The sequence below is a fragment of the Ursus maritimus genome, unplaced genomic scaffold, assembly GCF_017311325.1.
Source record: "Ursus maritimus isolate PB19 unplaced genomic scaffold, ASM1731132v1 scaffold_34, whole genome shotgun sequence".
Taxonomy (NCBI): Eukaryota; Metazoa; Chordata; class Mammalia; order Carnivora; family Ursidae; genus Ursus; species Ursus maritimus.
The window spans coordinates 21,726,323-21,752,246 of record NW_024426008.1 but is presented as its reverse complement, the minus strand read 5'-3'; the positions used below and the strand labels follow the sequence as shown (position 1 = coordinate 21,752,246).

General features: G+C 38.4%; 1 protein-coding gene across 6 annotated transcripts in view; it reads left to right on the top strand.

Moving 5' to 3' along the window:
- Positions 1-25,924, top strand: part of RFX3 (regulatory factor X3) — a 285,719-nt gene that overhangs the window by 209,457 nt on the left and 50,338 nt on the right. For 5 of the 6 annotated variants that reach the window (XM_040620294.1, XM_040620295.1, XM_040620296.1 and 2 more), the window contains 5 exons: positions 3,777-3,958; positions 7,530-7,649; positions 19,258-19,379; positions 21,132-21,244; positions 25,682-25,797. In XM_040620294.1, the coding sequence (XP_040476228.1) occupies positions 3,777-3,958; positions 7,530-7,649; positions 19,258-19,379; positions 21,132-21,244; positions 25,682-25,797 (653 nt within the window). The remainder of the gene's footprint in view (positions 1-3,776; positions 3,959-7,529; positions 7,650-19,257; positions 19,380-21,131; positions 21,245-25,681; positions 25,798-25,924) is intronic. The other variant, XM_040620297.1, reaches the window with a different exon arrangement.

Sequence of the window (25,924 nt, the reverse complement as noted above, 5' to 3'; positions counted from 1 at the left end):
ACCCCGTAGCCCCTAAACCGATGTCCCCTTACGCAGGGAGCTCCCAGCAGCACTGTGCATGGGTGGGAGAGTTGCCCCCAGGTTTCCTAGCTGGAGTCTCCATCCTTCAGGGCTTTCTACCTCCTCTCGACCTCCTTCTGCTCTTCCAAAGTGATCTCCAGCCTTCTGGCAAAGCAATCAACGTTCTTCTCCTGCCAATAAGGGGCAGGGAACAAACTGTACCTCGGCTGCGTGGTCATAAGCAGTCATGAGTCATAGTCATCAGAACACCCACTCATACGGAGTTTTTCAAACCAACTGACGATGTAGATACATACCTATACACACATATTACAAATAAACTCAGATTTCTTAAGAACTGGCTTAGAAGTGAAGGGTCTATAAGAATGTAAAACTATATACAATAAGACAAAAAGTTTGCAAAGCAGTCAGTCCAGATTATTGGACTCACTGAGCATTTCAGAGGACCACACAGCCAATCCAGTAAAAACTGCATTTTCTTTAAACTATTCATTTGGGGCTTGAGTAATATTATCCAGGCTTCCAAGTATTTTAAGACAATTTGTATTGTCATTATCGCACTCTTTCTGTGAAAAGTTTTCTTTAAGAATGGCCTCATTAACTCTTTTATATATGTCAACATACCTTTGGACTCAAAATATTTTATGTTGAACTTCAATATTGGCACTAGTCTTCACTTTTACAAAGGGCATCTTAAGAGCACACCCTTCAAATATTTTATTATTAGATTTGCTTCTCAGTTTTTTTTATCTACAAGACAGTTTTCTTTATCATGAGAAAATAATAAACTGTCATTTTTAGATACCTGTCATCATGTTTAAGTAAATATTGCAAGAAAACTAATAAACATTTGAGGGAGTTAACGGAAATTTTCTATTTGCATCTCATTAATTAAACAAATTATTTTATTTGCTTTATATCTCATTAAAGGTATTTTGGATCAGATCCGTTTTTACTAGTTGTAAACTTTTGGTTATAAAGTTCATGTTATAAGATTATTTTCCATTTCTGAAAAAAGAATATCCTTTAAATTAACAGTTCCTATATAGATATATGTTCTGTTCATTAGCAAAGAAGGAAATGTCTTACTTTTATTTATTTTTGTTACAAAATCCTAGTAGTTTGGCTTTGACAGTATGCCTTATATGAGGAAGCAAAGATAATACATACAAACATATCTTCAGTATTTTTAACTTACGTGTGTTGCATGTTCAATACTTGTAGACGTGAACACTTGATTAGTTCAGTTGCAAAATATTGTTTTCCCAAAAATATTTAGGGTTTTTATACGTTTGCCTCTCTGAGGATTCTTTTTTGGTGTTTCCTTTAGATTCCTTCATCTCAAGAAGCTGAATTTCTCAGACAATATTCCTTTCTATGTTTCTGTAGTCTATGTCCTATATTTCTATGTTCTTTATATATTTAGAAAACCAACGGAAGGCTTTCTCTAGTATATGCACACAGAACCAGAGCTAGCACTGCTGGGCGGTATGGTTTACTAGAGCTTCCCCAGCACCATTCAAGTGAGGAAGCAATGCCTTCAGATGCCAGTCATTCAACTGAGGCACGTGAATGAAGTGTCTGGGGCAGGTTTGTACGGCCGTATTTTGTGTGTCAGCAACTGCAGTTGCCTTCGTCATCTACAGGATCTTAAAATGTATGAAGAAACGCTAGAGACATCCTGTCCCACTGTGGTAGGCAGAATACTAATCTGAGCCTTAATAACTGGATTTTCCAAGCATTGTGTCCCCTCTCTTTTATACAAAATGAATACCTGTTAGTGAACTTATTCTGTGTGTTATTTAGAATACTCAGAAATCACACGTCTCTGGAAAACGCCTTTCCTGACAGGTTACAGACGATTCATCTCTAAAGAATTCTTTTTGACCTTTACTTTTTCTGTCATTATGTAAATGAATGTTTATTTTGTGTAACCTTTTAAAAAGGGAGGGTTGTCTATGCGATAGAGGCGATGGGTATGTTTAAATGCACATACTCATATGCGTAAGTGTTCACGGAGAACTTTAAGGTCTCCCTGACCAGAATATGAACTTTATTTTTAAAAGTACTCTGCTCCGGGGGTACCTGGGTGGCTCAGTCGGTTAAGCGTCCCACTCTTGATCTCAGCTCAAGTCTTGATCTCAGGATCGTGAGTTTAAGCCCTGTGTTGGGCTCCACACCCAGTGTGGAGCCTTCTTTTAAAAAAAAAAAAAGTACTCTGCCCTAACTTGTAGACTCGGTGACCATATTTTCTGAGCCAACATCAGAATGAGTTTAATGACATAAGTTTAATTAAACATAAGCATCGTGTAGGAATATTTGAAATTGAAATGTTCTGGGCAATTCAGCTGTCATAGTTAAAGGCAATAATTCAGAAAATATTTTTAATGGATTTTCTTACGAAGAGTCGGAAAGTTCAAGTTCTAAGTTTGTTCACAAATCTTAAAATATGTAAGCAAATGCTTTAATGTATTTGAGCGTCCATATTGTCTTTTTTGGAAAATGATTATAAATTCCTAGAGGACAGGAGTGAGATCACATTCACTGCTACATCACTAGGTGCCTAGCACATTGCCTGGATCATAGTTGATGTGCCAGGAATTCTTGGACTCCCATAACTTATGTTTAATTTAAATTGCATGTAAAAATATCACTTCTTTATCACACCTCTTATATATGGCATGGAAATTTTGTTGAGACAAGTAATGTGAAGTATTTGCTGCTTTATGGAAATAACAACCGGTATGCAAGTAATCAGGAAACGTGTGTTGGGAACCAGATCGGGCTCTGAGACAATCTGTGACCTTAAGAAAGTCATTTAAATCTATTTCATTTCTCCTTTTATAAAGAAATGAATGAACGAGTTAATAATATTCCTACAATTGAAATTCAGTAATGCATATCTACATTATATTTTCTAAAATTTTTTGCACTTGCTATACTTGAAAGATTATTTTTAAAAAATAGAAGACAACATCAACCTTTAAAATGTGAACCTACAGACTGAGAAAATGTTGCTTTACTAACTACCATTGTAATGTGTTTTCCAAAATTATGTAAAAACATAGCAGGGAGGTAGAAAAACTCCAATGATTATAATAAAAGATTCCTTTTAATTAAATATTTTTTTTAAAAAAAATCAGTATCTAGTGAATTTTTTTCCTTCTGGGGAAGAAATGACTGAATTTTTTCCTTTCTGCTTGCAGAATTTGACCCACTAGATAACACCGTTGTTGTCCTGTTTGAGTAAAGTAGATAAGTAAATTAAAATTCTGTGTAAATGAATAGAAACTTAATACAAAAACTCATACAGGGCAGCCTGCTGTTCATGTGTTAAAACAAACTAACACTAAAGCCGTATTTTGTGCACGCTGCCAGGCTTGGAAACATGTCTTGTTCTGTAGCAGTTATACATTTTATTTATGACCAGTTAATGGGATTATTTGAATTCCCCAAAGAGGTGTTTGTCTACAGAATTGCAATCAATACAGGGAATATTAGTGTTCTTTACGTGTGCTTGAATGTTTGAAGGCGCGGACGCGGTCCGGGTTCATAAACTATGTTCAGCGATGTACATTTCCGAGAGTTTTCAAGGTCAAATTATACCACCAGCCTTTGAGTTACAACAGTTTACCCTATTACAAGGCTTGATGAAGATCTTCTGCGTATTTCTGCGTATTGTATTTGTAGCGGCTTGTAGATATTTTGGTAAATTATATGGTTTCTCTGTGTTTACCCTGTCTTATTTATACTAGCTCCAGTGGCTGTTGGACAATTACGAGACAGCAGAAGGAGTGAGCCTTCCCAGAAGCACGCTGTACAACCACTACCTACGACATTGTCAGGAACACAAACTGGACCCAGTCAATGCTGCTTCTTTTGGAAAACTAATAAGGTCAATTTTTATGGGATTACGAACCAGGAGATTGGGAACTAGGTTAGTATGAAAAAGTAAGATCATAAACGAATCCCTCTTTTGCAAACTAAAGCAGTTCAGTGTATCGTTTGAGCCAAAGTGCTTGATTACAGATAACGCATAAAGAAAAAAAATAAGGAAATAGCTCAGTTTATACAGTCTCTCATGTAGAGGTCATTATTCAAGGAATATTGCCAAACCAGAACAATGCTTTGTCTTAAATGTAACTGAGCACAGCTTTGAGAAGAGTTGATTCTCAAATCATACAGAAATCAGCAAGCCAAACTGTTAGTGTAAGAGTTACACATGGTGCCTTAAACATTAATATGTATCACTATTTTCTCTTTTTAAAAATAATCAGACTAGAGATGAGTAAGTGATGTAGTCAATCGGAAACTATGTATCTCTTGACTCTTGCAAAATTACATTGAAATGTCTTTATAAATAACTTCTGTTTGAATAGAGTGAGAAATTAAAGCTGAGTTTTTCTTTTCATTTCTGGAGATCAATTAAAAATCATTTGGTGAACTTGCAAAACTGGGGAGTTTGAAGCCCTCAGTAATACCATGGTCCTATTTAACCTCTTATTAGTCTTTTTTAAACTCTTAACTGTGAAAACATACATGTATAGAAGTAAAAATATACTATACTTCCATTGTACGGAGACCAATAATGTAAAAGAGATTCTTAGTTTCTGGTTTCTTTCCTTTGGAAAGAGATATGAGTGTTTTTACTAATCAAAATATGATGAACATAATACTTGGAACTGTAGAGTTTCATTTTGGGCCTTTCTATAACTTTTACAGATTATCATAACATAAATATTTTAAGAAGCTGGGCAGAAGGATATGGATGTTTGCGATTTCCTAAATCCTACAGAAATCCATATTAAAAAGTATAAAAATAAAGATGCTACACTGTATAACGCTAGATGATATACCTGTCATTGGTTTTTAAGTCACAGTTTCCTAGTATTTAGAGAAGAGTAGTTAATATTTTTAAAAAAACAAAGAGACCCTCGGTAATTGACTTCGTTGTAAATGTATGCTAAAAAGGGGGGGGGGATATGTCAGTTTAATGGCATTGACGAGGTCTATATGTATTCAGAGTGTGAATACTCCTTTCTGTTGCATTTCAAGTGATTGTACAGGCTTCCGGTTGCTGGAGGTTCAGTTCTCTCATAAATATATTTTCTTCTACCTATACTTGAAAAGATAGTATACTTTAAACCGAAGAATATGATTGTCTATTATGGCTAAAGGAACTAAAGCTTTCAGCCCCTTGAAAGAAGCTCTTTGTCTCTCTCATATTTTTTTTCCCCCAGAACCACAAAAATCATCACTTGGGGATCTAACTTACTATCCCCTTGCCGAAGGCTCTGTAGTTATGCACACCGTGCCGATATTTTGAGACTCTGGGCTTTATTCAACATTCTAATAGTGGTATTGTTGTTCTCCTTTTGTTGCTGAGAGGGATTTCAGTGGGTCCTATTTTGAGGCTCCATTCAAACCTTGAAACACATCTTTAAAATAGAAAAGGACAAAATTGGGGTTGTTTGGGTTTGTGAATGAGTGGAATCCATACTCTATAAGTACATATTGCAATATCGCAGCGTTTCCTTTCTGATGTTCTGTTTTCCCCCCTCTGTAACAATTATGTCTCCTGTTCCTTTTAAAATTGTATGTAGTGTTTGCAATTAGAGATGGAAAGGAAAGCCTAGAAGAAGAATAAGGAGAAAAGAAACCCTATGGGGAAAGTTTAAGCAAACGCTATGTTACGAAGACAGCAGAACTCTAATGTAGAAATCACTGACAACGATGAGGGGAAAGCACCAGAGACTCCATCATGGACAGTGGTTTCGCAGTCATTTACTGCTCCTGACCCAGGGAAGGGAAAGAAAGTCAGTATTATAAATCATGAGGCAAACTAACTCAGACACTTCTTCTTTTTTTTTTTTGGATGAACTATATGCAGAGCTGTTACTTGTTCATCAATAAAATAATCTGGTGAATTAATTCAAACCAAAACTAGACCTTTTTCCAACGTTTTGGAGCTAAGTGAAACAATAAAATCACCGTGTTTCTGAACAAAGGCAAGTCGAAAGGTACCTTTTGTTAGAATCCATCTGCAAATTAGTTTAAGCGAAGAAGACCATGAAACATGGCTGATCTACCCAACCATCGCCCCACCAACTGAATGAAAATGCTGCTTTGTAGGAAATGGAGAAAAGACTAGACACTTTATCTATTTTGGTCTACAAGAGATACACCATTTTACTCTGTAGCTGTCGTTGGCTACATCCCCTGGGGAACATCCCCTGCTTCCCACCCCTATTCTACTCCCTACCCTTCTCTTGTTTGTAAGGGAGAGCATTACGAATTGGTGTTTTTTTTGTTTTCGTTTTTTGTTCTATTCTGCAGTGGATTTTGGAGACAAGATCTAATTTCTGCAAGTAGAAGGCCTTAAGTTTTCATACTGTTTTATTTTCCCAAAAGTAGGTAGATATTAAATGCCCTACTTTTAAAAAAAAAAATAGCAGTATTATTTATATAATAAGATTTTAATGTCTTTGAATATATAGGCTTCATCTGATACATGTTCTTTAATTTTGGAAGTAAAATTCCATTCTATTTTTACATAAAATATTTAATCCACACTCTTCTTGCATTTCTTTTTGTAAATGAAAGAAAAAAATGGAAAAAGCAGCTGATGTCTTGCTATATATAGACTTGTGAAAAACTATTTTCCCTTTGCAAAAATTTACATATTTAAAATGTTATTTTTGCAAGAATTTGCAAATTCCATTCAGAGCAAAACTTTGTCATTTCTAATAACAAACATGGTCTTTCTCACGAACATAGGGAAATTGTGACAATTTTTATCCAGGTGGAAATTTGCCATTATAACAGAGAAATTTCCCCATGTCTGTTGTGACACATCTTTTTCAGCCCCCAAAACCGGTATGAATTCGTTAGAACGGAGACTAATAAATACGTTTCAAAATCAATAGATTAAATGCCTGCTTCCTTTTAGGTTTCTAAATAGTAAAAAGTAGACTTCACCACAACATTCTGTGTCCGTAAAGTTACCTTCATCATCTGCAGTAATAGAACTTGCAAACATGGAGAATGTATCCAAGACAGTAGAATCAAGATTTCTTTTCTTCCTTTTGTACAACCACTTTATAATAAATTCCCATCTAGCGTGCAACCCTTTCTCCTGTTAATGCATTTTTATTGGCCCGACCTTTTTTCCACCATTACCCCTTCTAAATTAAATTTCAAATACAAATTTGAAAAGAAAAGTGTAACTTACATGGACTAAGTGGGCTCTCGTACTAATATTTAAGTTCATAAGGAAAGATTTCTTGTGGGGCCCTGGGCCAACTGATTCGGAATCTTTTTAGATTCTTCAGCTGTAGCCTCCATAAAAATATACGGGTGATCCAGAACAGCTGAATCATAAATACATAACATAAATATGCTGCTTTTACCTAATCTTTCCCAGTGTGAAGCTAGGTGGACATCTTATATGATTAATATTGATTTGACTGACTTTCTGTGTCTCTAATGTTTGTTGTTCTTTTATGAAGAGGAAACTCCAAGTACCATTACTATGGGATTCGTGTCAAGCCAGATTCCCCTCTGAATCGTCTGCAAGAAGACATGCAGTATATGGCTATGAGGCAACAGCCCATGCAACAGAAACAAAGGTAGACTCTGGAATGATCCCTGACCTGTCCAAGCTACGTATTTCCTGAGATGTGCAGTCTCCTTTTTTCTAGAGCAAATACCCAAGTGTGCAAGAACGTGGCTATTGTCAGCACGTGCTTACTCACCATGGACAGTTCTCAAATATGATTTGGTAGAATTTCATCCACCTGTCTGTTTTCCAAGTCTTTTTAAAATTACTAATCAGACAACCATTTAGCCCCTTGTAAGTTAAATGTGACATCCCAAACTAGGCAGCCAAGGAAACCCAACACAACACGTAAGGAGCAAACCCAAGCAAATGCTGCCTGGAGAAACTTGTTTCGGTGTTGGTGAGTTCCTTCCTTGCCATTGGCAACCTCCCTCAGTCACTCCTCTTGATATGGTGGGAGTACTGGCAATATGTTCAAGACTTCTTACATTTTCTTTGAATCTAACTTTCAAAGATGAAGAGTTGTAGATATTAGAGCTGTAAGAGGTCTTAAGCGTTCATGGATGGGTGGACGGATGGATGGATAGATGGACGGAATCATAGATCTTAGAATTAAAAAAATACCTCAGTCTGGTCTGGCCCCTCAGCTTTGTGACAGTCACAGCCTTAATAGCTCTGTTTTTCAGTGAAGTCCCAGAGAGGTTAAATGATTGGCACAAGCCCACAGTGTTTTTACATAGCCAGGGCCTTGTAGTCTCATGTGGCTTAGATCACAGTTTGGAGTAAATAAAATGAAAAATCTCTTCCTTTTTACCAGTATAACTCAGCCATAATTGTAGTTATAATTTTTCTCTTCAATTGAGCATGCAGAATTAAGTAGAAGAAATGAGGCCTGTACACAGGTCGTCAGATGATCTGCCTCAATCTGCCTAATTTATTGATCTGGGATGATTAGTCAGGTCCCCTCCCCATCCATACTAGCTTAGTTGGAAGCATTAGCTCCAAGTCCCTGCCGGGGAAAGAATCTGTCACGCGGTCATCCTTCCTTTCCTTAGCGAGCACTGATGACATCTCTGCCACCTGCTAGAACCCCGTGTGCCCAGAGAAGACACAGTCTCTAACTCTGAGGAGTTCAGCAATCAGAAGGGGAGGCCCGGGAAACCTTTTTCATAAGTAATGCAGTGTGAGAAGTGCTGAAGTAAAGCTTTGATCCAGGAACTACTGAAATACAGAGGAATTTTCAGCTAACCCCAAGAGAATTGGGAGGCGTTTGAGGGGAACTCAGAGGGATCAGGAAAGAGGAGCATCAGGCAGAGGGACCCAGGCAAACAAGAGCACCAGGGGGATATGAAGTCCAGGATGTCCTTGGTAAGTACTGTGTGATTCGGTGAGGCTGACCCGGCGGGAGCAGAAGGTGGAGTCATTGAGCAGGAGATGAGATTTAAAACGTAATTTGGATCGTAGCTTAGGGGCCTCGATTGTATATGCAGATAATAAATTTGTTCTTTGTACGGAACATAGCTTTGAAGCTGTGGTAACGCTATGGAGCAAAACAATGGAACTTGTACATTTTTTTTGTTTTGTTTTTTGAGAGATGACTTATTGGGGACAAGACTATATTTCATGGGAGCAGACTGGAGGTAAAGATGCTTGTTAAGTAGTTTAACGTGATCATAATTTTTGGCTCTAGTGTTCCAGACTCAAGAGTCCATTCAGGATTAGCTATTAAATGGTTATCTCAAGGGTTTTAGATTTTTTATTCACATGTTCTCGACCTTACTTTTTAAATTGCTAATTTCTGGGGTTTTTTGAGATATAGTCAGTAAAATGTATTAAAAGGTCCTGGAAAAATACAATAAAATAAATCGTAGGACAGTTCCTTATATGGAGATGGAGTTTCTGTGAATTGCAATAAATTATTCTTGTCTTGGGTTACGATTATCTTGTCCATCTGTTAGCGGTGACACTTAGAGCCTTTAGTTTCTGGTGTGTTCTCTGCACTCATGTATCGCGGCACTGCACGGTGGAGCGGATGGTGAGGTCGAGACCAAAGCAAAGTTTGATTCAAAAATAACATATATTCGAACTTAAAAATGAACAAAAACTTGACAAATTGCACCTAAGATAGCTGAAGCTTGCCTCTCCCTGTGATTTACCTGCAAAGAATCTCATGGAGATGGAAACCTTCAGGGGGCATTCTTTGTTTTAAAAAAAAAAAAAAAAAAAAATGCCTGGGGTAGGGAGACAAGACCTGGGACTTAGAAAGTTCCTTATGAAACAGATTCCAGAGCTCTAAAGGTTAACGAGCCATGAACACTCTGCCCTCTCAGTCTAGTTGTAATAGCTTTTAGAATCAGATGTAATGTGGATGTATTTAAGAAGGGATATAAAATTCTCAGTGATGCTAATAAATTGTACCAACTTTAGTTCCTTATAGTGTTTGCTTTCTTGTGAAATAAGAATGTGAAAGACCAAAGAAGTATAGTTGACCCTTGAGCAACAGGGAATTAGGGGCACTGATTCCCACACATAGTCCAAAATCTGGGGTATAACTTCTGACTCCCCGAAAAACTTAACTACTAATAGCTTAATGTTGACCAGGAGCCGTACCGATAATATAAAGGCGATTAACACACATTTTGTATGTTGTATTCTCGACAAGTAGACAAGAATACAGTGTATTCTTAGAATAAAGTAAGCTAGGAAAAAATGTTACTAAAAAAATCGTCAAGAAAATGCATTTACAGTATTGTATCTATTGAAAACAATTCTGTGTGTAAGTGGATCTGCGCAGTTGAGGCGTGTTGTTCAAGGCCAGTGGTACTGAAATTTTCTTTGTTTTTTGTTCGTTTGTTTCTTTGTTTTTAATGATAGAAGTTTTGGATTATGGACAGTTGCTCTTGGAATGGTGTCTTGCTAACTGACTGCCGTGTTACTGTTGTCGACCTCACAGACCCCTCGTTGGGATTAGCAGGATGCAGGGAGGTTTCTGTTTTATCTCTGAAGGATTCTACCAACTGGCCACATTAATAGGCCTTCAGTGAAGCCAATTATCCCATTGTGCAGAAGCACTTGGCAGAAGAGGGAGAGTTTCTCTCCCTAAGTCTCGATGTCAGGGTTAAGAGTATTTGTTGAAAAACCATGGAAAAAAGAAAAGTATTGTATCATTTGTCTTATGGCTTATAAGACTCAAATGAGTCTATTGAATATATTAAATTTCACATAAGAAGAGCCTGCCATTCTTGTTAAAATATAAGTGACATGTGAAAGGTTTAAAATATTTTATAGCAGCTACTTGTAGTTAATATTTTAGAATATTCAAATAGTCTCAACGCTCAGAGCATTAGTGCATGTATCTACAAGTGCACATCTTCCGTGGTATAAATTTACATGTTTTATGTGTTCTTATGGAATGAAAACTCAAGTATATGCAGTGATCATTTGATTAAATAGAAGTGAAGTTTTGGAGCTCAATTTGTACGTTTTTTGTGAAGTTTGGAATCGTAGTAGTTGGAGAAGTACTGATGATTGTTGTTCGTATAACTTTAACTTTTAGAAACCCTTTATGTTTGGTATCTCATTTGAAGATTTGATGGGGTAGTAGAGGAAACTCCCACTTGTCTACAAATCCGATTCCCAGCAACACCACCACGAGTCTGGAAATAAATGGAAACAGCTTCTGATTGAAAAAACAGCTGTCACAGAGTCCGTAGTTTAGCTTAATTGACAAGATGAAGCCATCCTCAAGCCATGTACCTAAACTAAAAGAGCAGATTAGAGCCCACTTGATTCGTAGGCAATCATGAGATAGAACAGCTGGCAAGAGGAAATGTAACTGACAAGTTGACAAGGGTCTTCTGGTTGCTTTCGGGTTAATTGACACAGAAGTGTGTGCACATGCAGTGGAGGGACAGGTAGACCCAGGTACTCCCGTAGTTTTGAGTATCATTAGTCAGCGACTGGAATCTAGTCTAACACAGTGTAATAACTTTGGCTTATTGATGACATCATGGGTGATCGAAAAGAGGTAAAGTATCCTGGGTAAGAATGCAGGAGAATGTGTAATCATTTGTTTTAGTTTTTTTTTTTTAATATCTTCTATTGAAAATATTTCATATGAAAATAACTTCAGCACTTAAATGTCATCTTCGGTTTCAAGGAAATTCACTCATAGATAATTTGCTTGCCCTAATTTGGACAATAAATAAATTAGGTTATTATAGAACAAAAAGGAGATCAGGACTTCTCAGGTCTACAAACCAAATAAAAATGTTTGCTGCAGTTTATTTTTAATATTTAACAGAAGCACCTAGAGAGTGTCGGCATACATATTTGAGTTATTCTTCCAAATCCTTGTAGCAAAGGTGGTGGAATGAAGCCAAGTGCTTTTGACAGTGTGCTGGGCTGTGTTTGATCTCAGTGGCCGTTCTCAAAATATTAAGGTGCATTTTTCGTTCCTTCAACAAACACGTAACCGCCAGCAGTTGCATACAGAATATTGTCCATCACATCTAAAAGAGATACCACAGAATCATAGACTGTTACAGCTGGAAGGAAGAGATCCCCCAGTCCAGTGCATCCTCTTGATGAGAAAACTGAAGTCCATCAGGGTAGAAACTTATCCAACAATCATATAGCAACCAAGACAAGAACCCAGTCCTCTTGTCTTTGTTCTCACAAGAATGCCCCCTTTAAAGAGGGAAGATAACCCAAACAGAAACATACATGTGATAAATTTGTGCACATGAAATAAAATGAAAAATCACACTTCAGTGAGTGTGTCCCAACTAGTGAGGACAGGTGTCACCTCTGATTCTGTGAAAGAAGGACTGAGAGGAGGGAAACTGGCCAGTTGGAAAGAAGATGGCACGACAAGGCTGCTTTTGCTTTGCTGTAGACAGATATGGAAGCACGCGTGTTCCTAAGGAGTGAGGGAGAACACGAGCCCTTGGCATTAGAACACCTTCCCTAAGGGGCGCCCGAGTGGCTCAGCTGGTTGAGCGTCTGACTCTTGGTTTCGGCTCCGGTCATGATCTCGGGGTCATGAGATCGAGCCCCACGTGGGGCTCCACGCTTGGTGGGGAGTCTGTTTGAGATTCTCCCTCTCCCTCTGCACTTCCCCCCAGTCATGTTCATTCTCTCTTTCTCTCTCTCAAATAAATAAATAAATCTTTTAAGAGAAAAACACAAAAAAAGAACTTCCTTAATATAGACTTCCCAGGCTAGTGGAAGGCACCCTATATTTAAGATTGGGAAATAGGGACGTGAGGATAGGCTGGTCTGGCATTTCTGCAGTGTGTGTGAATAAACTTCTCAGAACCTTGGTTTCTCCATCTGCAAAGTGGACATTCATAGTAGACTACCTCACAGATTGTTCTGAAGTTCAGGTGGAAAAAAAGTTTATAAAGGTTTTGTTTTTGTTTTAAATAATTGGGAACATTCAAGTCTTAGGTAAATTATTATTATTAATACTATTATTTCTACGTAATCTAGAGTACAATTATTTCTTTAAGAATAAGGCCATTTCAGAGAAGAATGAATCCTAGCAATTGGGCAACTTTTGACTTCCATTTCTTTATATCTCCAAGGCAAGTGGTTTTCAGCTTTGATGATGTTAATAGTTTATTCTCCTTTCCTGGAACATGAATCCCTGGGGGTCATTGGAGAGCTTCTAGGGCCAGTAGGTTGCTCTTAGGCGGCGCAGGCTGGCTGGCGTCCTCGTGAGAAGATGATCATGTGCCTGCGCCTTTGGCTTCTGGAAACAAATAAGGAATCTTGGCACCCAAGGATCTAATGTTCACTGTGCCACTGCAGTGGTCCCCGATGTAAAGATAGTTTCCACTGAAGATCAGAGAATCAAAATTAATCACGATTCAGTAACTATGAACTATAGTAATTCGTGTAAAGTTTGTTAATGGTAACAGTCACCACTTACCCTCTTGATAAACATTTATTGAACATTTTAAATGTCTTTCAGTAAACACTTTCTATGCAAGATCTCTTTTGGCAATTACATGGGCTGTTTACTGATAAGGAAATGGAGGCCCATTTAATTTTGCTGTATGCGAGAAACTCACTAATTTGTTTTTCCTTAGAGCCCCAGGTTCTCTTTGTGGTTGTTGCCCTCTTGGCATCAGGTGGAGTCAGGTGGTTATTTTCCAAAGAAGGAGGGGGGCGCATCCCTGTAGAATCAGTTTAACAGGAAAGGCCAGCTCTAGATCAAAGAAGTGTCGTGTGTATTTGTAGCAAGACTACACCAGTTCGACACATGAATCCCAAGTTGCCTTTGTGATGGGGACCCCTTGAAGAAATTCATGAGAATAGCGTCTGGCTCTTTCAACATTACATCCTCAGCCCCAAGCACATTGTCAGCACTCAGTAAATATTTGTTAAGTGAATGAATGATCTTTTATTTCAGCAAACGACCTCCTCCTTTCCCTGCCTCTCCCACATTTTCTAAAACTGCTGCAATGAATACAGCAACCCCCCCTGAATTTAATTTTTCCCTCCTCTCCTCGCCCAATTATAGATGTAGAGCTAATGAAGAGACAAGTACTTCAAGAGCCACCAACAAGGCTTGAAAAGACAGAGTAACTGTCATTAACCAGCAGGGTTGATGTTGGAAGTCATTTCGACACAGACATATTTAGTGTGACATCAAGGAGTCAGTTTGCATTCTGAAACAAAGGCGCTCCCAGCATTCCGTATTTTCCTCTCATCTGTTCATACTTTACCTGGCTTCAGACCTCAAGTCATCTCAAGATTTTCTGGGACAGTTGTTCCAAAGAGAATCTCAAGATTCCAATAGAAAATTTTAGCCTCTTGTCCCGATTCGGAGCTCAACATTTAGATTGGCTCATGCAGATCAAATGGTTGGGTACTTTCTAGAATTATAAAGACTCGGTTGGCCCATGCAGTTGAGATGTTGCGTTTTGCCTGTGAATTTTTCACCTGCTTCAAGAGGGACTTTTCCCAATGTTTCATTTAGTCCGTTGAAAATTGTAATACTGCTAAATATAATAAATATAACAGAGTAAATATAGGCCATTCTTTGCCTCTCGTTGGATTCCTTCAGTGTCTGTACATGTGATTATTGACAGAATTAGATATTATTTTACAGTAGAGTTCCAGCTGTCCAAGTTCTAAATAACAGCTATGACTAACCCCATGGGGGAAGATTCCTAACAATTTTCCATGTTTTCTGTGTTAGTGACAGGTTTCATGCATACACTCCGCTATTAAAGCATTAGACTTTCTTTGATTTCTTAATCATTAACAACTTTAGCTTTGATTGCCCATGGAGCTGCAAGCTGTTAAAATGATCATTTGCCTCTTACTAATTTGGAAACCAAGAGCTGTTTCCTCATTTGATGAAGCACAGGTCTTTCTCAGAGCATGTACAACTCAGGAGCACTAAGAATCTGCTGTCAGAAAACATCATCTGAAAGTATTGAATTTGTAAAATAAATGGGGTGAAGAGAGAAGATACTCTTAAATACTAAAAAGTTCAGTTTTTATAAAGGATTCAACAAGAAACTTTTCAGTAGGAAGTGTCTCTGGTTTTTACAATTCAGTGTTTATTTATTTTTATTTATAATAATATTTTTTATTATGTTAGTCACCATACAGTACATCTCTGGTTTTTGATGTAAAGTTCGATGATTCATTAGTTGCGTATAACACTCAGTGCACCATGCAATACGTGCCCTCCTTACTACCCATCACCGGTCTATCCCATTCCCCCACCCCCCCGAAGCCCTCAGTTTGTTTCTCAGAGTCCATAGTCTCTCATGCTTCATCCTCCCTTCCGATTACCCCCCTTTCTTTTTCCCTTTCTTCCCCTACCAATCTTCCTAGTTCTTATGTTCCATAGATGAGAGAAATCCTATGATAATTGTCTTTCTCTGCTTGACTTATTTCGCTTAGTGTTTAAATGGTACTTTATGAAGAAGGCAGAGAGGCAGGAAGTCGGAAAGCTGTGTATCAATGCCAAAACGTCAGTTGAAATTCCACCAGGGTTAACATAATGTTGAATACTCATGTGAGTCAATAGAATGTATGAAACATCCTGGAAAAATTTTGTTTATGCACGGCCTTTTCGAAACCAGGCCTCTGCTGTGCTTTCCCCATAGTAAATGCTCAATAAATATTTGTTAAATCGATTTGATAGTTGTTACGATCAATTGGTGGTAGGATAAAATGAAATATATTCCCTTGAGCATTCATTCATTCATTCATTCATTAGCCACTCAGTGATATTTATTTAGATTCTAAATGTAGTTTATTGGGAACAAATTAAAAATTAAGGACTTAGTTTATAAAAAATGACTTTTCTCTGATGTGATGGTTTTACTTGTACAACATTGACCTAAAGGAACTTATTTTGGGCCAAGAGGCTCCCACAGGCTAGTTCTGGGCAGGCTACTCAAGAAATATCTGGGAGGCTCGTTAAGGTAGTCAATTCCTAAGCCCCATGTTAAAGATTTTGCTGGGTAGGTCTAGGGCGAGCTAGCATTTGAGCTTTCTGAAAAGCTACCCAGATACTGATACACATTTAGGTTTCAGGACCTAATGTATAATGATATCATCTTTAACTGTTTCTTCCAAGAAGAATAAGTTACCACAGATATTCAGCCTATTTTTAATGTGGCTCTCCTTGACTTCCTGTTAAACTTTCTCCTCAGGGAAGACTCAACCCTGAGGTGATGGTAGTGATAGGATGTTTTCCTTAGACAGAGTGTCAGGAAAATGAACATCCAGCTTTCCTCTGTCCAGTGTTTCTGATTTCTAGGGCTTCTAAGTGCCAATCCCATGTCAGGCAATACACTGAAGATATGCCACTACGTGACTTGTTACTTGATACAAAACCGGAAATGCAAAAATCAGCATTACTGGGGAGCTCTGTCAGAGGCTTACAGGAATACTAACTACTCTTGTATATGAGTCATATTCCTGCCCTTCCTGATATCGTTATGGCCCACACCGCTCCCAGACTTGGACCCCCACCTTTCTCTAAGGAGACAGTGGTCCTACTGACAAGGCAACCAAAGTGTATCCATTCAGTCCACTGTTCACCTTTCTACTCTTATGGTTAGAATAAATCCTCTCATTTCTCGGTTCTGACTGAATTTTCTTTTTTTTTTTCCCTGTTACCTTTCTTATATAAGATTTGTTCTGGAGTACTGACTGACCTGCATGGTTTCTCCAGAATTTACCAATTTCCTTTTTATCTACAAGCTAATCTTGATGTATTTTCCATCTCCTGTATAATATAGTGTACCTCTAATCAGCGCTTCCCACTCAATATCCTTATTATGAATCATACATTAATTATAATGTGCTCTGATTTTGAGTGCTTATTAAAAATATCATATTTCTTTCCCTTAGGAATTTCCTCTGTCTTCATCTTTCTGAAGAAGCAGATAATTTTGCTTGCGGGCTACAGGCTTGATAAGTACTGTGTGCGAGTAGCTTGTGGCACAGCATCTGTCCTCTGAAAACTTACACTCTGAAAGGAATATCCGTCATTTCCTCTTATGGTTAAATTTTACTTGTCCTTGACATTTCTGCCTATGAAGCACGTGTGGTATACTAGATGCTGTGCAGGACAAAGGAAGCTTGATAAAGCATAGCCGGGCAAAGTCTCATAATTACTTTCTAATCCCATATTAAAATTCAGTAGAATTGAAGTCTATAGGAAATCTTTCCATTTTCCCTACTGCAGTGTAAATAATTCACATCCTTTTAACCATTTCCGTGTACTAACTCCACAAATCCCAAACTCCATTAAGTTAAATGAAGAAATATGTTTAAACAATTTCAGCCTGTTCTGTTAGTGGTAGAAAATTTCATAGCTGATAAAAGGGGGCTAAAATCAAATGAAGCCTGGAATGGACCGATGAGGGTGAGGAACTTCCCCAAGGATAAAGTCATTCAAGTCTTCCAGAACAGAATGGTTGGCAACTGCTTCCCCTCATGACTACTCAAAGTACTTGACTCACCGAGTCTTTTTTTGCCTCTCTGGGATGATTCTTTAAGGAGGAAAAAAATTTAAAGATTCAATTTTTCATAAATGACACTTCTAGCACAGAATAGTACTAACCCTTCTGTCATTGCTTGGTATGGCCCCAGTGGAAAATTCAGATTTTTTTTTTCCCCATTAAATAAAAAGAAAGGTTTGAGTTGTTCAGTGTCATTAGAAAATAACAATCCACATTTGGGTGGCACGGAGCTATCACAAAGATGATAACACAGATGAAGTGTGTTGCCCTCTTTTCCCACCCTGTTTACTTTCTGACCTTATGTTTGCTTTTCGTAGTTCTCTGTGAGATCCTGTCACAGAAGCAATGAATGTAAATGCCATTATGAGGACAGGCCGTTTTTCTTGGACGTTTTGTTTATTTAAGTTCTAATGAATAACATTCAAGATGGCGTCATTTCCGAATGCAACCTGTGCCTTAGTTTGCACGATGTCTCACCAGGTCCATTCATTTCCTATCTGCCGTCAGAGTGAAGGTGCCTTTGGGTGTGCCCTGTTCATGTATCGGGGACATTGTTATTCATAGTAATTTCATATCAGTGATGCAGTTGACTTATGGTATTAATGTTAGAGTCAAGCGTCTGGGTGTAGAGAATATTAGGTGGTCTTGTTTACAAATATAATGAGAAATGGGGGAAAATGGGACAATAAACATACAGTGAATGCTATCTCTAGGTACTAAGCTTATTGTAGATTTTAATCTTTTCTTATGTTCATCTTTTTTCCCCTAAATTTCTAACATGAAGGAAAATAAATGAAATCTTAGAAAAAGAAGAATTTATAGTTGCTGCTTATTTCCTATTTTGTATTCGCTCATCTTAGGAGACTTGCCCAGGCCTTTTTTTCATATGTGCTGTTTCTCTCCCAAGCAGCCTTTCCTTCTCGCCCATGCTGCTGAAGCCTGTTTTCTCTGTCTTAGCAGGAAAGTTCATTAATTTGTATGATTAGGACCTAAAGTTAAATGCATGACTGTAGTGGACTTTGATCCTTTTTATTTTTTAAATTTGGTAACCTAGGTTTGTAGGTGGATTCTTGCATGTATTTTGCTGCAAGCTGATGCACACGGTCTTTGTATTTGCAGACAAGGTTAGGGATCCACAGAGATGACTGTGTTGAGATGCATGGGAGGCTTTAGGAAATATGAAAAAGAGTAGGGTAGAATTTGTAGGCTGAATCATGTACGAGAGGTATTAATCAGTCGAAAGCCACTCATTACCATTGCTCAGTCCCCAGCTCCTAGATCTTATTTCAGATTCAAGTCCCAATGTATTTAAAATGTTTTCCCTTCATCCACTGGCCATTAAAAGTTATGTTCACACTGCATGTTATCACAGGGATCTTTGTCACCGCTGTCCAAAGAAATACCTCGTAACTCTTTTGTTCTTAGACAAATTTCTGAATTTTCAAAAATTGGTCCCCTTCCCAAATCCCTCTCCCCTTTTTCTTTTCACAATTGAAAAAATTTCTTCATCCTAACTTTATGAGACTGTTAGGGAAAAAAAAAATCCTCCAACTATCAGGAAACATTATAGAAAATAGAGTAAAATCAGATGCCTCGGGAGTTTTGTGTAGTGCAAGAAAACAGGGAATAATTTGATTTGTTTGTTTGTTTGTTTGTTTTCCCATCTAATATTTTTAGGTACAAGCCTATGCAGAAGGTGGATGGGGTTGCAGATGGTTTCACAGGAAGTGGTCAACAGACCGGCACATCTGTTGAGCAAACTGTAATAGCCCAAAGTCAACATCATCAACAGTTTTTAGGTATGTTAAGGTGTAATGTATAGTCTAGTTGCTATTAGGACATTGAAAACCAGAGAACAATAGTAGTGTTTTCTCCAAGTGCTATGTCCGTTACAGGTGTGAACTAACGGTAAGATGTGTGTGTGTGTGCTGAAAGTCTGCATTTCATGGGAGAGTTCTAGACCGTTTCTACTGCCTCACGTTCACTAAATCTTCTTTCAAAAAATCTCAAGTTGTGTAGACTTCTAAATGCATCGGAATTAAAGGCTCATAGCTATGAAGTTGTCTTGCGGAATTTGAATTAATTGGGCTTCCGTGATCAAAGTTATGTTGTCTTTACTTTGAGCAGTAAACTTCAGGTGCCCACAAGAACTCTCATTTCCTGTGTATAAAGTTGCAAATGCGTAGTCTCAGGTTAGAAAAAGAGAAATTCCTATAAACTTTAAAAAAAAAGTAAGTCATTCTTTTAAAGTGATCCTGTATATCCTATTTTTGTAATTTTGTAGATGGTACACATGTTGCTTGTCATTTTAGAGAGTGAGGAAGTGGAACTTGAACATTCTGCATATTCTGGTCATAGCTACCGGTGCAAAAAATGGCACCGTAATGGACAGCTCTTCTAGCGATAAACCCGTGTCGCTTCCTTACAACAGACCGAGATAAATAGAAGCTCTCAAAGAGTGCGCCTGTGTATGCGTTGTGTGTGTGTATTTGTCTATGTGCACTTTCTGACAAACAACTAAAAAGGACTCTCAGGTCACAGAAGCTACTGAAGTTGAACGCACGACGGCAGCATCTCCCACCCTGGAGTCCTCACGTAGACTCTTTAGAGCCTCGAGCTCTCAACAAGGATTTTAATTTTTTTGTTTTGTGTTTTTATTTCAATTTGAATCTATAAAGAAATAATAAAAGCCTATTCTGGGCTATCTAGAAGAGGAGAATAAATACTGTTCTGCGGTTTTAGTTTTCACATTTGTATTTGAATTTGTGATAAAGCAGGCATCAAAGTGTATTGCGTTGATTGTCCAGAGCTCATGAGAAAAGAACAGGGAGAGACTTACTATGGAAATTACATAAGTTATGTAATTCATCCCAAGGGAAGGCTAAATGATGTCCCAGTGCTCTGGGTGGAGGAAAGTTCCACAGCTCGTTTGCATACAGAGGACTAATGGGGGAACCAGCCACCAGGCAGTACATGTTGGTATAGGCCTGCCAAACTCAAAAGACCTGGGCCGCAGCAATCAATACCATATTCATGTTGCAAGAGGTAATTTAGTTATAGGACAGCAGCCTCATCCGTCATATCAAATTCATGTTGTTACGTTTAATGTGATTTTTGTAGTTTTATTTGGGTTCATTCCGTAGCCTTGGTTTACGATGATATGCGAGGTATGAGCATAACGAGTGTGAAGCTAGGTTTATTTTTTTATGTTTTAAAGTCACATAATAATAAAAATAACTTAAATTGATACTGGCCAGCTCGAGATATTTTCCTTTTAATAGGGGCCCTATGTTGAGAGACATCATGGTTTGTTACTTCCAGTATAATTGTTCCTCCACAATTTTTTAGTTCTTCCTCTATTCTTTTGTACTAATGATGTTGCTACATTTTGTTTGAAAAATACTACTATGAAAAGTTCTTAATCATTGGACCTCTGGCCTTTACATTTTTTTCCTTTCTTAGTCTATCTTAAATTTCCCCTCATTAATCTGTAATTGGCACAATCTACAATGGTTTTTTTTTTTTTTTCTGTTGTGTTGTCATGGCAACAGATGCATCTCGAGCACTTCCAGAGTTTGGAGAAGTTGAAATCTCTTCTCTGCCAGATGGTACTACCTTTGAGGATATCAAGTCACTGCAGAGTCTTTATCGAGAGCACTGTGAGGTAAGTTTTTTCAAACACAGTAGGAATGCATGCTAAGTTTTGCCAGACAATTTGCTAAGACAAAATAATCCAACTTATTCCAAGAGGACAGGGGAAGTTAGTTCACATATCTTTGAACACTCAGAAGTTCATCGTTCTTCTTGCCTCAGACTGAAGATACGAGGGATGTGGGAAAGGGAGAACACATTTTACTGCCCATCTTCTTAGCATCTCCTAATCTGAATCCTTTGATATGGCAATTCCACTTATAGGTACATACCCTAGAAAATCCGTAATACGGGTTAAGACATGACCTGTACAAGCGAACTTGTTGCATAATTGTTTTTAGTGCAAAAGATTGGTTTTAGCTTCCACATCTAAAAGGGAATTGAGTAAATAAAACACGGTCCAGTCTCTAGAGTGGAATACTATGCAGCCATTAAAAAGAACAGACCCCTCTAGACATACTCATGTGTAAAAAGTTCCAGGATTTATTTTTAAGGGAAAAGCAAGATGTGAAATAGCGTGTATCGTATACTATCATTTGAGTGAAAAGGAACGTGTATACAAATCTCTCCAGGAGAAGGAACAAAATGTTAGTGTGTTAATGGTGGCTGCCTTTGTGAAGGTAACTGGATGACTGGGAGTTGGCAGAAGAGAATTAATTGTTCGATATCTCTTTTAACCTTTTGAATTTTACACCGTAACTATGTATTTCTATCAAAAATATTTTCTGAGGGGTGCCTTTCTGGGTCAGAAGAGCATGCGACTCATGACCTCGGGGTCATGAATTCAAGCCCCTTGTTGCGTGTGGAGATTACATTAATAAATACATAAGCTTTAAAAAAGAGGAAAAAGATGTGTTCTAGAAATGTTTAATGAAGCATTTTAGATGTTCCTTCCAGGGATTATTGAGGCTCTAGTTTTGTTTTGTTTTTGTGGTTAAAGTTTCTCTTGGTATTTTCCATCCCTGCTTGTACTCCTTTTTCTGAGTATTCCCCACCAGAATTGGCTCATTGTCTCCAGGAGGTGAACTCTCTCCAAGCAAGCGTTTTAATATACCTGCAGCTCACCTGGCAGAAAGGGCATAACGGATTGCAATAAGAATTTTCTTAAGTGCCTCTCCTTTTGAAAGAGGAGTCTATTGAGAATTTAAGTAGCTTTATTCCAGGACTATTTGTGATCTGCTTAGGAGTAAAAGATATTCCTTGGGGTTTCATGGGCAGTCGTCCTGACTGCTGACAATGCAGTATGCAGTGCGAAGTCTCAGCTCATAGCATTCACAGATTTTTTTCCCACTCCAGAAATACAAACTGCTTGAGTGAATCTGAGTGCTTGTCAAGGGTGCTGGATTATTAACAACCCAGGGCAAGTTCTGTCTTTAACAAACCATGTACCAAAATTGTTTTTCAACATGTCCTGCTGGTTTGTTTCCAACATTTCTTGGAATGATGAAAGACCCTTAATACTCGTCTCTCTTTGATTACTGTGCTTCTCCCAACATTAGAGAATTTCTGGATGAGCCTCACGTATCTCGGAAAAAAGTCTTTCTTTGTACATGGATATCATGTATATTCAATAAAGATTTATATAAAGATTCTCTAAGCAATTTCTCATTCCTCTGTGTTCAGGTGAATCTTGCTTTAAGCAAACCAACCTACACAGATATAATTTGGGTTTAAGTTTCTTTTATTTGTTAAAAATATAAATAGGAGCAGGGTTTATTTATATTACTAAAGAAAGTCCAGTAAGCTTCTTCTCAGTGAACTCCACTAATAAGATGAAAGATGAAAATATCTTTTGGATTACAAAAATTTCATTAGCATACCAACATTCAGGAATAGTCTCTATGAAGAGATAGGGACGTGTATGGTAATCAGTCTGTGTGGGAAATGGCAGTCCACAGAGACCATAGAATGATCTGCACTTATTTCCGAATTACCAGCACTCATGCCATCTCTTGTGAGGCATGAAAAAGAAATTCCAATTATGTGAAAAAGAAGAATTTCAATTATTTTTTTCATCTCCAGCTTCCAAACTTTTGAAGTACAGGTTGTTAAGTCTCATATCCCGTCCTGTAAATAGTCACTTGCCCTAAGCCAGTACAATAAGGATTATTTAAAAATACATTTGCCTATATATTTTAGTCTGAACATATTTGAAAGTAGGTGGACAAATGGTAAAATGTTTTATTCATTTGTAAAAATGTCTCAAGTGAGGCTGATGTGAATGTCCTTTTCAAAAGAATTATTTGAGATTATTTAATTTGGAGAGATACCGAATGTAAGATGCACCGAATTCTTTCCTTGCCTTATTTTTTTCATATTCTGTACAGTTTATGTTTTTAAGAAAGATTAATCTACCTGTTTTGCCTATTTTTTGGAATTCTCACAATTCGCTTATCAAAGCTGTTTTATAAGTATCACTAGTTTTTTTATGGAAGGCACAAGTAGAATTTTCTACACAAGTTGCTGCAACAGTAATTGGTTTTATTTTTTAAAAAGCTTAGCTTTCTTATAGCAGTCTCAGAGATAGAGATATGTAGGTATTATATATGATATTAATAGTTGTTTTAGTGATAGATATCTCTTGGAATGTGCCTAAGGTACAATTGAGAAAGCAATATAATAATTTGCCTTGGGGCGCCTGGGTGGCATAGTCAGTTGAGTGCCCAACTCTTGGTTTTGGCTCAGGTCGTGATCTCAGGGTCGTGAGGATCCAGCCTGGGGTCGCCTCCGTGCTCAGCACAGAGTCTGCTCAAGTTTCTCTCTCACTCTGCCTCCACCCCTCCCTGTGCTCGCTCAGTCATGCTCTGGCTCTCTGGCTCTCTGGCTCTCTCTCAAAATAAATAAATAAATCTTGGGGAAAAAAATAATAATTTGCCCCTTGAGAACATTTTTGCCTGGGAGTTGGGACATCTGGCTGCCTGTTACTTTCCAGGCTTACACTTGCATCTTTCTTGTTCCTAATATCAAAGGGTGAGAAGTGTGTTCATTAACGTGCTGCAAACATATTCTGCTTAACGTTTGAATTGGTCTCAGAGTGTGTGTATAGAAGACCAGTTGTTGGGGCGCCTGGGTGGCACAGCTGTTAAGCGTCTGCCTTTGGCTCAGGGCGTGATCCCAGCGTTCTGGGATCGAGCCCCACATCAGGCTCCTCTGCTATGAGCCTGCTTCTTCCTCTCCCACTCCCCCTGCTTGTGTTCCCTCTCTCGCTGGCTGTCTCTATCTCTGTCAAATAAATAAATAAAATCTTTAAAAAAAAAAAAAAAAGACCAGTTGTTCTCTGTAACATACAGAGGGTCAGAGACCTGCATGGGTTTCACAGACTCTAGAATTAGGAAGGTATAGTTTCCTCTTTTTGCCTCAAATGCCCAGATTGACTCTCTTGATTGCCCCCAGTGTTCTCCTTGCTTCTAGGAATTTTGTAGATCTTGCTCGGCTGTTTTACCTGTCCTCGTTCTCAGTGCTGACGACACCAAGCACATTATGCTGATGACTTCTGTCTTTTATGCTCAAAATAATCACAGAATCACATGTTCTTTGCCCAAACAAGTTATTCTTTGGTTTTGTGACTGCTTTTATCTGAAGGCGAATTTATAAACTAATTGCGATGGCAGGGTGAAATTAAATATGATCATCAAAATTTAATGAAGGGGGCAAATTTTAGCATCGTCAAAAAAAAAAAAATGTCTTTGATGCAGCTGGGAAATGGTTCTAGGAGATAAAATGGAGGAGGAGGAGATGAGGGCCCTGCCCCCAAGGTTAGAAGAGGCGATAGTCTTAAAGCTGCTCTCTAAAGGGAAGGAGCAGAGGTAGGATTGAAGCGAAGACATGGCTTGACCAAAGAGGTGCCCTTTTTCTGCCCAGATAGATGCTGTCCTCTGAAGGCCAGCCCCATTGTGGTTCCTGCCCCAGCCTCTGGTTTCCTGGGAACATTCTGGAATCATGGTCAGCCCCAGGACAGGTTCATGTAGCCTTGACTCTTGTCTGCCCTGCATGAGCAGCTCCACACCCTTTATTTCTGCCCTCTTTGATGGCCGTGGGCTCACCTGGCCCTGGGGGCTGTGTCCTGTTGGGTCTAAGAATGCGAAGACTGGCCTGGCCGCAGTCGTGGTGGCAGAAAGAAGCAGTGTGGGAAGGAGTGGAAGAAAAGTAAGAGAAGACAATGGAGAGCAAGGGAAGTAAGCGAGAGAAAAGAGAGGGGTAACGCAAGGAGATGAGGCCATCACGCGAGGAATACACATCACCCTGTCAGTCTCTCCAGTTACGTTCTCCCTGCCTAAGCGCTTTGGTTTACCCACTTCCATCGGCAAATCGTGCTCCAGTTTCACCGTCCAACTTATGCCTGCCCCCCCAGGCGTCCTCACCATTTCCATCCCGATGGGTGACGCGCTCCTCACACATCCCCCTCAGGAGCATGGTAAGGTAACACTGATGACCGTTTTGTTTTTTTAAGGCAATATTGGACGTTGTTGTGAATCTTCAGTTTAGCCTGATAGAAAAACTGTGGCAAACATTCTGGCGCTATTCTCCCTCGACTCCAACCGACGGCACTACCATCACTGAATCAAGGTCAGAATCAATATGCTTTTCCAATTCATTTTCATGGCTGAGTAGATGTCAGAGCTAATAAATTAGAGATATGTATACCAGTTGTGAACCTTACCTGATAACATTAAATGACTAGATTGAAATGAAC